Source organism: Coregonus clupeaformis, chromosome 7 (genome assembly GCF_020615455.1).
Source record: "Coregonus clupeaformis isolate EN_2021a chromosome 7, ASM2061545v1, whole genome shotgun sequence".
NCBI lineage: Eukaryota > Metazoa > Chordata > Actinopteri > Salmoniformes > Salmonidae > Coregonus > Coregonus clupeaformis.
The window spans coordinates 71169433-71183434 of record NC_059198.1 but is presented as its reverse complement, the minus strand read 5'-3'; the positions used below and the strand labels follow the sequence as shown (position 1 = coordinate 71183434).

Genomic DNA, 14002 nt, shown 5'->3' with positions numbered 1-14002 from the left:
AGAATATTCTTGGAAATGCAACAGGTTTCCAGATTCATACATGAAAACCATTTTTACCACAGTAAAGGTGTAGAGCGTTGTACCTACCTATGCAGAACCAGTTGGCCATTAATATTCTAATGCGAATTGATGTTTAAATGGGGAAAGAGATGGTACATCGTGTTTGATGAACTAGGCTACTGAAAGAGTGCAGCTAGCTTTTGTGACTAACACTACTTTGTCTAGAGATTATTGCAGCACAGAAATTGAGAATCCGTAAGTAAGCAGTTTCACTGGGGTGGGCCATCAGTCGAAAAACTTCCCATACGCAAATTCCTTGAGCTGCTCAGCAAAATGTGATCCAGTTGCAACCTGTGTGCGCGTGTGAAACAAACATCGATTTGGGTTAATCCTCATTCTGGTCGAGCTCCTTACTGTACAAACTGAAGTCTATCTCTGAGAACCATGGCTGAACTTCAATGGCGATCACATCTCGCTTCAAGTAGAGGAAATGGATGCTTAGAGAATATGGCGTAGGTTGAGTTGTTGTAGGTTGCACCATAGCCATGCAGTCACTGACTGAAATTGTCATTTGAAACCACATGACATGATCTCAATTGGGGGTCCGGCTGGTTGATTTGATTCTACATTTACATTTTAGTCAGCAGATGCTCTTATCCAGAGCGACTTACAGTAGGGAGTGCGTACATCCTACATTTTTCGTACTGGTCCCCCATAGGAATTGAACCCACAACCCTGGTGTTGCAAGTGCCATGCTCTACCAACTGAGCTACACATTCTCTGCCAGTTTGTGGTGTCCCGATCCAGAGCGACGAATCGCTACAGTCAGCACAGCAGGAATATACACACGCATCCATAATGTGAATAAAACATTGCAAACAAATCGGCCTCTCCAAATTACCGCTCTCTCCAACGCACATAATAGGTCTGATAAATCCAGGTCTGTTTCCTTCCCCTTCACAGCAATGGTCACAATAAGCGCAGCGCAAGCGTTTATTGTCTATTTAATAAGTGTTAGGCGAACACAGGCAGCTACAGAGAGAAGCCCAATTATTTAGCCTCATCATAGGAAAGTCTCTGAACATTTAAACGGCTTTTGATTTAACTTCTCCAAGGTGTCTTTCAACTCCAATTTGCTATTACTCCTGTACAGTTTAGATAGTGGTTGGTCTTATGCCCTGGTCCTGGATCAGCTTCTCTACCCTAATGTTAACTTGAATCAATATTAATCTAAAAGCAATGTGCTGATCTTAGGTCAGCTTTCTTCATTAACTTCCACAGTTTGGTGTCTGTGGCACAAACACCCATTTACAGGAGTCTATGAGTGACTCAGTACCTATCACAGTCACAGGACCATGCCCATCAAGATGGCATTATCAGCCGAAAAGACTGAGGTGGATAGTTATGCTTTTGAGAAAAAAGTGGGCAAGATAGAGGAAGGGTGAATGACGGTGAAATCCAAACCATGGAGATAAGGAGATAAATTCAGCCTGTCTTTGTCCAGAAGACCACTGCCTGCAGCACAGGTCCCCAGAAGGCAGTTTGTCTCTAAAGGTGGTTGTCTGTCTCTTGTCCCTGGGACTTGGGCGAGAGCTTGGGCTGATTGTGGAGGTATAACAGTGGCAGACTGGAGCTGTCCCCTCCTCTCCTTGTCCTGTCAGTTCTGCTCGTGATGATGTCACCATGAAGGAGAAGAAACGGAGGGGACACCAATGGTCTCCGTCAATGACGCCGCAGTGACTGGCAGCCTTTATCTCTTCTCTGGTGTCTGGAACACCTGTTCGTAGGGCGGGGGTGGGTGGTTGCAGTACGAGGGCGGTGGAGGGTAGGCGCTCATGTGGGCAGGGCCGGGCTGGATGGGGTAGGTGGGGGTGAGGGGTGATGTCATGACGCCAGGGTCGCCGTAGCCCACCATGCCAGGTTGCTGGGATACTGCAATGGGAAGACACAGAGAGACCACTGTTAATCATCTTTTTACAAATGTATCATACAAATATACATTCTGTGAACATTTGCATTTCCTATTACCTTAAAAAACGCACCAGGCACTACTATAATCATTGCCATTATAATCTAACTTTGTTTTACAAAAAGCAGTATTTTGATTGTTTTCTAAATGGAGTTGAAGCATAATACACTTGGCAGCCCAGTCATCTGTACCACTACTTGAAAGTCTATTTCTAAACAATTTGGAAACCCATTCTGAATGAACACTTGAAATTTGTTTTCCATGTTCCCTGATATAAACATGAAAGGAATAAGCCACGTTAATGGGTTTATTGATGCTTTGTGACGCACAACAACCCAGTGAGAGCAAAACAAAGAAATTACAGTGTTCTCCTACTCATGTTCATTTCTCCAGTATATGGAACTCCATAGCCATCGAATTTAAGAATGAAATTAAACATCCATGTATTATTGGAGCACTCAATACAATTTTCTGCATGACCGAATGATATAATGAACGATCCCATGTATTTTTGCCCATTCCGATAGACGTTCGTTGGGAAAGCTTGCGGTATGATTAGGTGCCCTACTTTTCAGTCCGAATGGCAGTTTGAAGTCTGTCGGAAAAGTTTGGGAGTCAAAAGGCCAGTGATTGAAAGTGACTGTGGAGCTCACTGATTCGCTTCTCATTTCCACTAACGTCTCAAGTCAACAAAGCCCTGAATTCTAGAAATATTCACTTTCATTAACTTCACCCACTCCACTCATCCTCCCTCCTCAAATCTTCTGCGTAAAGCAGAGAGAAGGGTTGAAGCATAACACGTTTCACAGTAATGAGAGAGTGTGCTGTTCTCCTACTCTCAGTGACTCTTGAGGGGACACCAATAATAACGAGCAACACATCGTGCTGCTACACCGGAGCCAAGGGACTAGGTGGAGGAAGGGTTCTGTTCCTCTCTGGATAGATCCAGGAGAACCCTAGAGGCCTTTCTAACCTGGGTCAATCAAGATTTACAGCTACAAGGTCCATGCACCCCTTTATCGTACATGATATGAAGCAGCCTCAATAAACCCACTTTCAATGACAGAGCACCTATGAGAGCACCATCTAGCTCTTTAATTCTATACCAGATGGTTAACTAGCGAAGGAAAGATGGTGGTAAAAAATAGACAAGTTACAGTACAAGCAGGTTGGTTGGACCCCCTCCGGGTAAAGCGTGGCTAGCTCATTTTGAATGTACAAATTAAATGTCACCAGATATCTTTCCTACTGGTCATTCTGCAACAGCTGGAAGTTGAGAAGTTATACTGCTGGCGTCATATTTGTTTACAGTTGACTTCGCTTTTTTTTTCTTCTGCTTATTCAGTGCAAAGGAAACTGGACTGGACTGGAGTTTTGCCACCAGTAGGATTTAGTCTGGGGAAAAGGCCAAATAATAGTGATGATGACTTGTTCAAGTTGACCAGAGTCAGCGATATTTCTACACTATTTCTGAGATGTTGTGTGAGGTGATTTTCTACCTTGTTGGCAACTAATTAAACTAATTTGTGGGATAAGGGTGGCAACTGTGACCCAGTTGTCTTGAGACTGGGTGCTATCGGTCTGATGAAAGCCTTATGAAGCGGAAGGTTTGGAACTCACTTCTAAACACTCCCATCACATTGCGAAAACAACACACCAAACATTTCTCTGATATGAATGAACAAATCCACCACCAACCAGTCTCTATTTAAACTGCGGGCATTGCATCACTGGTTGTCATCATTAAAGAGGAAGGTAATGGTGAATAACAAAATATATACATGATTATAAGACGGTCTGACACTAGGACAGCAGTTTCTCTTTCAGCCTCCTTCTAAACAGCTCAAAGTCCCCACTGTTAAGTGTTCTGACACAGGAAGCAATACATAAACTATTTATGACAAACACACTGTTCCCACAACTAAGAGACAACACTGGGATCAAGTATGTGTGTTTTTGCTGGACCCTGCAAGGAAAAAGGCTATTTTAGGCTTAGGGGTTAGGGTTACAATTAAGGTTAAGGTTAGAATTAGGATTAAGATTAGGTTAAGGGTTAGGGAAAATAGGATTTTGAATGGGAATCAATTCTTTGGTCTTCACAAGGTTAGTTAAACAAACGTGTCTGTATGTGCTTGCGTGCGTGCGTCTGTGTGTGTCTCGGCCATGTACACAGGCTTGCAGTGCATGGCCTCCAGATTGCGGGCCTGCCAAAGACTAGGGCAAACCAGTTGGCTAGATACTACTCCGTTTCAGCTGTCGTGGGCAGCCTAGCTGTTTGGAGAAGGAGGTGCTTTCTGTATCTTTGAGTGTCCATGCACACACACCAATTTGTAAAGTTGCCATGGAAATTGAAAATAAGTACTAGGAGAAAGTACACGTCTGTCTCCAACCCATGCTGCCAAGTTCGCAATCAGCAGCCTTGGAAACCAAAACCATACACACTAATTAAGCCTAAATACATTACTTGGATTTAGAGCGGCTGTGTGTGCGTGTGTGTGTGTGTGTGTGTGTGTGTGTGTGTGTGTGTGTGTGTGTTGGTTATCCAGTGTTGGTTATCCAGAAGCAGAAGGTTTGGAACTCACTTCTAAACACTCCCATCACACTGAGGAAGCAACTGTCACGCCCTGGCTCTGGGGACTCTAGTATGTTGAGCCAGGGTGTGAGTTTTCATTTGTGTTCGTTCTAGTATTGTGTTTCTATGTTGGCCAGTGTGGTTCTCAATCAGAGGCAACGTGAATTAGCTGTTGCTTGTTGTCTCTGATTGGGAACCATACTTAGCCTGTTTCCCTCAGTATGGTTTGGGATCTTGTTCCTTTTGGTTTGTGTTTGTACCGTAGGACTTCACGTATCGTTTGTTGTTTTGTTCGTGTAACATTAATAAAAAGCATGTTCACCTTCCACGCTGCGCCTTGGTCCTCCTCTGTATACGACGAGCGTGACAGCAACAACACACCAAACACCTTTCTGATATGAAAGAACACATCTACCATCACCCTGGCTCTATGAGGGCATTGCATCATTGGCCATCATCATTAAAGAGGAGGGTAATGGAGAATAACAACAAATATACAGTGCCTTCAGAAATTATTCACACCCCTCAACTTGTTCCACATTTTGTTATCAAAAAATGTCAGAGAATAATGTAGTGTATTAAGATTATGACTTTCTTAATGGGTTTAAGTGGAACCTTTGAGGATGTTTATTTTAGTATCAAGAGGGAATGTTTTAGTGTAACGCCACATACAACAGACAGGAAGTGTGTGTTGTAGACAGGGGATTGGACAGTAGAGGGAGCCACCCACATCTTGGGAAGATTATATATACTGGGTAAAAAGCGAAGAAGAGGTTAGAGTGGCCATTGCAATTCGGGGGATGCCGTTCTCCGGGTGATCTTGACACCTGTAACTCATGCTGAAAGCTTGTGATATGAATAAACTTATGATCAAGGTTCAGTATGAGCGGACTCCTTTGTTTATCAGCAATAATTGCCAGCATTTACTCGATACTACAATAAAAAATTTTTTATCAATGTAATTGTCTGCATCACTTCCAATCCCCCATGTTTTTTATATATATACTCCCCTTTATTACTTTTCAACCCCGCCATCCTTTCCCTACTTGGGGTAAATTAGTGAACAACAATGCCCAGGCCTCTACTTCCAGCCTATACTTACTATCTACACCTTATGGACACAGTCAATTTTACAATAATTCTATTTTATTTGTTTTTGCTCCTGAACTTCTTCTACTCTCAACCTCTCCGATCATTTTCATGATGTCCATCCGGTTTGCTTCTATATGCCATATCTTTCTAACTGTGCTCTTTCCCAAAAGCTCCCAACATACAACCTATATACTTATTATGGACACAGTATGCTTACATTATTAGTTATCTTGTTATTATTTGTTGTTATTTGTTATTAGTCCCATCCTTCAACTCCATTCAATACCTCCCATCTATCTCTTAACACCATCCATATAGGATTTCTATTTGCCATATATATTTCAACCGTACTGTGATGTTTTACAAACGTTCTGAACCTTTCTATTCTCATTGCTTCTACAGATTGTGAATTAAAAAGAAACATTTTTGCTAAAAGTATTATTATATTATTGATCGATTGACTATGACTTTTCAGATCACCCAGTAATGCTATCTGCAAGGTTAGCTCCAGGTAAATATTGCAATCCTTTAGCCATTCCTGGACCTGTGTCCAAAAACAAGCTACAAATGGACAGAACCAAAACAAATGATGTAATGATTCTGTCTCTTCACAGCAAAATCTGTAGTGCTGGGAAGATTGTATCCCCCATATAAATAACATTCTATTGGTAGCAAGAATTGTATATAATAATTTAAATTGAAAGATTCTAATTTTTGAATCCGGTGTTGTTTTGCAGTCAGTTCATAAACACTATGCCATGGGATCGGTACGTCAAAAATCTCTTCCCAACTATTTTGCAATCTATATGGGACGGCTGTCAATCCTTTGGTCCTTAAGTGAAACTGATATACTTTTTATTTATCACAGTTTTCCTTAACCAATTATGTTCTTTAATGCAAGGCCGACAGACAAGTTCCTTACTTTCTCTCCCTTCCACTTTACTCTTCCACTTTTGCGGTAAGGCTGCAATTATTTGGTTGTAATTTTGGGTAGAGCAGACATTTCCATATGTTTTTGTTAGCTGTTTTTGTTAGCTGCACATAACTCCACCAGTCCTACCGATGATATCATTTACGAAGATTATACCTTTTTTAAACATTCTGTAAAAAAATAAAGGTTTTTTGTCAATTAGTATATTTGAATTTAACCACAATATTTGTTGCATTATTTGTTCTGTTGTTTCTGGAGGATTAAATTGAAATTGCAACCAACTTTCTATGGCTTGTTTTAAAAATAGTGATATTTGGGAGATATCCTTTTCAAATAACTGAAAATGAGTTGTTGTAATCTGAATAAGGGGAAAAAGGCCATTCTTGAACATTGGGTGAGACAATCTTACTAATTTGCTTGAGAACCAGTTCGGATTTAAGTATAACTTTTGTATGACTGAAGCTTTTAGTGATAGGTCTAATGCTTTAATATTTAATAATTTCTGTCCTTCGAATTCATATTAATTATATAAATAGGCCCTTTCAATTTTGTCTGGCTTGCCGTTCCAAATAAAATTGAATCTTTTCTTCTCATATAATTTAAAAAACTGTTCGCTAGGCGTAGGCAAGACCATAAGCAAACAGGTAAATTACTATTGGGATAATACTAAAGAGTTAATCAGGGTGATTTTTCCACAAATTGACAGGTATTTACCTTTCCATGGTAGTAAGATCCTATCTATTTTTGCTAACTTTCTATTAAAATTTATTAAAGTGAGATCATTTATTTCCTTTGGGATATGTATTCCGAGTATTTCCACATCACCATCAGACCATTTTATTGGTAAACTACATGGTAATAAAAAAATTAGTGATCCAATACGTAATATAGTACATTTGTCATAATTTGTTTGTAATCCAGAGAGGTTAGAAAATGTATCTAGATCCTCTATGAGGCTGTGGAGGGATTCTAGTTGTGGATTTAAAAGAAAACATGAATCATCAGCGTACAATGACACCTTTGTTTTTAAGCCCTGGATTTCTAATCCACTGATATTATTGTTGGATCTGATTTTAATAGCTAACATCTCAATGGCCACAATAAATAGATATGCCGATAGTGGACAACCTTGTTTCACTCCTCTTGACAGTTTAAAACTCTGAGAAATAGCCATTATTTACTATTTTACACCTAGGGTTACTATACATGATTTTGACCCATTTTATAAGAGATTCTCCAAAATTGAAATGCTCCAGGCATTTATATATAAACCCCAGTCGTACTTTATCAAATGCCTTTTCGAAGTCTGCTATGAATAGCAGGCCTGGTTTCCCATATTTTCCATAGTGTTCTATTGTTTCCAATACTTGCCTTATATTATCTCCAATGTATCTTCCATGTAAAAAACCTGTCTGATTAGAATGAATAATATCCAACAATACCTTTTTAATTCTATGCGCTATACATTTTGCTAGAATATTTGCATCACAACACTGACGTGTAAGGGGCCTCCAATTTTTTTAATGGACTGATCTTTATATTTTCCACTTGTATCCTGTTTCAGTAATAATGAGATCAGACCTTCTTCTTGAGTGTCAGATAATCTACCATTTACATAGGAGTGGTTAAAATATGCTAATAACGGTCCTCTTAGTATATCAAAAAAGGTTTGGTATACCTCGACTGGTATGCCATCCAACCCTGGAGTTTTCCCGGACTTAAAGTCTTTAATTGCATCCAGAAGTTCCTCCTCTGTAATTTCACCTTCACATGAGTCTTTCTGTATGGCTGTTAATTTGACATTATCAATAGAAAAAAAATCTCTACAATTAGCTTCAGTTAGAGGAGATAGGACAACTGAAAAGAAAACATATGCTTAAAGTACTTTGTTTCCTCCTTCAAAATATCATTTGGTGAATCATGGGTCAATTGTAACCAGTTTTATTAAGTTATTTTTGGTAGCATTCCTTTGTTGAAGATTAAAAAATAATTTTGTGCATTTTTCCCCATATTCCATCCAGTTTGCTTTATTTTTATAATATATTACACTTGATCTTTCTTGAATAAGTTTCTCCATTTCTTTTTGTTTTTCCTCTAATTTATTCTGAGCCTCTATGTTACAGTTTTTATTGCCATCTATCTGTTCTGTTAGACTTTCTATTTCCTTTGTTAGTATAAACTCTTTTGACCTAAATTGCTTTTGTTTTCGAGATGAGTACTGAATTGCATGGCCTCTAAAGGCACATTTAAAGGTGTCCAATACAATAAGGGGATTTGCTGTACCTATGTTATGTCGGAAAAAGTCAGTTATAAATTCCTTTGTTCTAATTATAAATAAATTATCATCCAATAGGCTTTGATTAAATTTCCAATATCCTCGCCCACGTGGAAATTCAGTAAGAGTAATGTGTATGCCAATTATATGATGGTCCAACTGCATTCTGTCCCCTATCAACACTTTTTAAACTTTTGGTGCCAACGAGAATGAGATAAGAAAGAAGTCAAGATGACTAGCTTGATTGAGTCTCCGCCATGTATATCTCACTAGATCAGCATATTTAAGCCTCCATATACAGTGGGGGAAAAAGTATTTAGTCAGCCACCAATTGTGCAAGTTCTCCCACTTAAAAAGATGAGAGAGGCCTGTAATTTTCATCATAGGTACACGTCAACTATGACAGACAAATTTAGATTTTTTTCTCCAGAAAATCACATTGTAGGATTTTTTATGAATTTATTTGCAAATTATGGTGGAAAATAAGTATTTGGTCACCTACAAACAAGCAAGATTTCTGGCTCTCACAGACCTGTAACTTCTTCTTTAAGAGGCTCCTCTGTCCTCCACTCGTTACCTGTATTAATGGCACCTGTTTGAACTTGTTATCAGTATAAAAGACACCTGTCCACAACCTCAAACAGTCACACTCCAAACTCCACTATGGCCAAGACCAAAGAGATGTCAAAGGACACCAGAAACAAAATTGTAGACCTGCACCAGGCTGTGAAGACTGAATCTGCAATAGGTAAGCAGCTTGGTTTGAAGAAATCAACTGTGGGAGCAATTATTAGGAAATGGAAGACATACAAGACCACTGATAATCTCCCTCGATCTGGGGCTCCACGCAAGATCTCACCCCATGGGGTGAAAATGATCACAAGAATGGTGAGCAAAAATCCCAGAACCACACGGGGGGACCTAGTGAATGACCTGCAGAGAGCTAGGACCAAAGTAACAAAGCCTACCATCAGTAACACACTACGCCACCAGGGACTCAAATCCTGCAGTGCAAGACGTGTCCCCCTGCTTAAGCCAGTACATGTCCAGGCCCGTCTGAAGTTTGCTAGAGTGCATTTGGATGATCCAGAAGAGGATTGGGAGAATGTCATATGGTCAGATGAAACCAAAATAGAACTTTTTGGTAAAAACTCAACTCGTCGTGTTTGGAGGACAAAGAATGCTGAGTTGCATCCAAAGAACACCATACCTACTGTGAAGCATGGGGGTGGAAACATCATGCTTTGGGGCTGTTTTTCTGCAAAGGGACCAGGACGACTGATCCGTGTAAAGGACAGAATGGATGGGGCCATGTATCGTGAGATTTTGAGTGAAAACCGCCTTCCATCAGCAAGGGCATTGAAGATGAAACGTGGCTGGGTCTTTCAGCATGACAATGATCCCAAACACACCGCCCGGGCAACGAAGGAGTGGCTTCGTAAGAAGCATTTCAAGGTCCTGGAGTGGCCTAGCCAGTCTCCAGATCTCAACCCCATAGAAAATCTTTGGAGGGAGTTGAAAGTCCGTGTTGCCCAGCGACAGCCCCAAAACATCACTGCTCTAGAGGAGATCTGCATGGAGGAATGGGCCAAAATACCAGCAAAAGTGTGTGAAAACCTTGTGAAGACATACAGAAAACGTTTGACCTGCGTCATTGCCAACAAAGGGTATATAACAAAGTATTGAGAAACTTTTGTTATTGACCAATTACTTATTTTCCACCATAATTTGCAAATAAATTCATTAAAAATCCTACAATGTGATTTTGTGGATTTTTTTTCTCATTTCGTCTGTCATAGTTGACGTGTACCTATGATGAAAATTACAGGCCTCTCTCATCTTTTTAAGTGGGAGAACATGCACAATTGGTGGCTGACTAAATACTTTTTTCCCCCACTGTATCTACTAGTTCTAATGTATCCATGACATTCACAATTTCCTTAAGAGCATGTGGATGATTGTTTGTGGTGTGATTTCCTTTACGGTCCATTGAGCTATTTAAAACAGTATTATAATCCCCCACCATAATAATATTGTCTTGAATTGCTTGCAGGGTTGATAATGTATTATATACAGTGAGCTCCATAATTCATTGGACAGTGACAATTTTTTTGTTATTTTGGTTCTGTACTCTAGCACTTTGAGTTTGAAAGGATACAATGACAATGAGGGTGAAGTGCAGACTGTCAGCTTTAATTTGAGGGTATATTCATACATATCGGATGAACCGTTTAGAAATTATAGAAGCTTTTGTACATGGTCCCCCCCTTTTTCGGGCATCAAAAAACATTGGACAGTTTAACATAATGTAGAATAAAGTAATCATTGTTAATATTTGGTCGCATATCCTTTGCATGCAATGACTGCTTGAAGTCTGCGATGCATTGACATCACCAGACGCTGGGTATCTTCCCTGGTGATGCTCTGCCAGGCCTGTACTGCAGCCATCTTCAGTTCCTGCTTATTTTGGGGACTTATTGCCTTCAGTCTCCTCTTCAGCATGTAAAATGTATGTTCAATTGGATTCAGATCCGGTGATTGACTCGGCCAGTCAAGGATTTTCCACTTTTTGGCCATCAAAAACCCCTTTGTTGCTCTAGCAGTATGTTTAGGGTCATTGTCTTGTTGCATGATGAAGTGCCGTCCAATGAGTTTGGAGGCATTTGGTTTTATCTGAGCAGATAAAATATTTCTATAGACTTCAGAATTCATTGTTCTACTTCTGTCTGCAGTCACATCATCGATGAAGACAAGTGAGCCTGTTCCACTGGCAACCATACAGGCCCAAGCCATAACACCCCCTCCACCATGTTTCACGGATGAGGTGGTATGCTTTGGATCATGGGCATTTCTTTTTTTTCTCCACACTTTCCTCTTTCCATCACTCTGGTACATGTTAATCTTTGTCTCATCTGTCCACAATACTTTTTTCCAGAACTCTTGGGGCTCTTTTAGGTGCTTTTTAGCTAACTGTAATCTCGCCTTTCTGTTCTTCAGGCTTATCAGTGGTTTGCATCTTGTAGTGCACCCTCTGTAGTCCTGCTGGTGTAGTCTTCTACGTATGGTAGACTTTGACACATCTACACCTGCATCCAGGAGAGTGTTTTTGATCTGTTGGGCTGTTGTCAGGGGGTTTTCTTCACCATAGAGAGTATTCTCCGGTCATCCACTACAGTGGTCTTCCTCGGTCTACCGGGTCTTTTGACATAATTGAGTTCACCGGTTGTTTTTTTCTTGTTAATGATGAACCAAACTGTTGACTTGGGCATGGCCAGGGTTTTTGCAATGTTCCTGATTGATTGATTTTCATTTCTGAGCCTTATGACGGCCAGCTTCATTTGCATCGACACTGCTGTCTTCCTCATGTTGTCACACCACAACAACAACCTCCAAAGGCAATAGCAAAGTCTAGAATCAATGCTATTCATCAACAGCTCTCCTGCATTCACTAACGACACAAATGAATACACCTGCCTAACGACACACATCTGTGAAGCCAATTTAACAAATACTTGTAGTACCTTAAAATGGGGGGACCATGTATAAAAGGTGCTATCATTTCTATACAGTTCATCCGATATATATGAAAATACCCTCAAATTAAAGATGACAGTCTGCACTTCACCCTCATTGTCATTGTATCCTTTCAAACTCAAAGTGCTAGAGTACAGAACCAAAATAACAAAAACATTGTCACTGTCCAATGAATTATGGAGCTCACTGTATATTGTCAAAGAATTGTGGATCATCATTATTTGGTCCGTAAAGGTTAATGAGCCATATCTGTTTATGGTCCAATAACATATTTACAATAATCCATCTACCTTGCGTATCTATTTGGACAATTTGCACATTCGGATCGAAATTACTATTAATTAATATCATCACCCCTTTTGAATTTCTTTGCCCATGGGAGAAGTATATCCCCCCCCCCCCCATTCCTTTTTCCACGCAACTTCATCTCGAATTGTTGAATGAGTTTCCTGTATACAATAGATATTATATTCCTTCTCTTTGAGCCATGTAAATATTGTTCTTCTTTTGTTATTATCAGCTAAGCCATTACAATTATAAATGGCTATACTTATTTCACCATACACCATAATGAGATACAAGTTTCAAGTCTATTTATCATTATATATGTTTGTAAATTTACCAATAAAAAATACCGTAATGATTGAGTGTCCATATAGCTGTACCGTGATATTTGCATTGCTACTGAGTAACCCTTCAATTGTCCTCCACTAATTCCCCCGCTAAAGCCCCTCCCCATCCCAAGTTGAGCCGTCATCCCAGTGATCGGCATCCCACCCACGTCCCTCCGGATCCCTAAGGCCCCGAGAGGCCAGGACCCATCCATCGAAAACAGCACACAGTGCCACCCACAAAACAGAAGCAGATTAAGCGCCAAAAGCATTTCCAATGCTGTCACCTCTATATATATATATAACTATTTAAAAAAATTATGCATATCCTATTTTCCATCATTATCAATTAATATGCGTAATAATGTCGGCAGTTCATGCGTAGGATTTTAACATATAACCCAGATTGCCATTGTATTACATTTAATTTATTGACAAGCAATTATTATCCTAGCAAATAATTCCTGTGGTCCATCCCATACCCCACCCAACATCCCCACCCCCCCACAACAGATGCCGGACAAACACACACGCACATACTCACATACTCCAACACACTCAACCCCCCTCCTCCACAATCCACCATAAAATCAGATACTCAACAGCTGTTATATCCCAGAGCCCAACTCAAGAAAGAACCTGATTTACGAGTGCACATACAGTTAAAGCTGATTGAGAAAGCATGCAGATTGAGCAGAAATTGACAACAATGTGAGATTTGATTAATCTACTTAATCTATGTCAAGTCCTAGGTGATGGAGATCAGATCCACCCTCTTCACCTGAGACACAAACACTCTGATCCCCTGTTGTAACCATTTTCCCAAGCATCTCCGTGCGGTCAGACCTTTGATTATTTTGTGCCACCTGGGCCACAATGATAAACCCCCTCTCTGATTGTCCGAGTGTGACCCCCTCCCCATGGGTTACTGCAGCCAGTGTTGCCAGCACTGCCACTACCTGGGTGGGGGTACCCCACCGGAATCCCCACCGGCTAGGTAAAAGGTCGTCAAGGTTCT

General features: G+C 40.2%; 1 protein-coding gene across 1 annotated transcript in view; it reads right to left on the bottom strand.

Annotated features, from left to right (window-relative positions):
• Positions 1-705: 705 nt before the first annotated feature.
• Positions 706-14002, bottom strand: part of LOC121569129 (vesicular, overexpressed in cancer, prosurvival protein 1) — a 119811-nt gene continuing 106514 nt past the window's right edge. Inside the window, exon 5 of the mRNA XM_041879791.1 lies at positions 706-1932. Within this exon, the coding sequence (XP_041735725.1) occupies positions 1751-1932 (182 nt within the window). The 3' untranslated portion in view covers positions 706-1750. The remainder of the gene's footprint in view (positions 1933-14002) is intronic.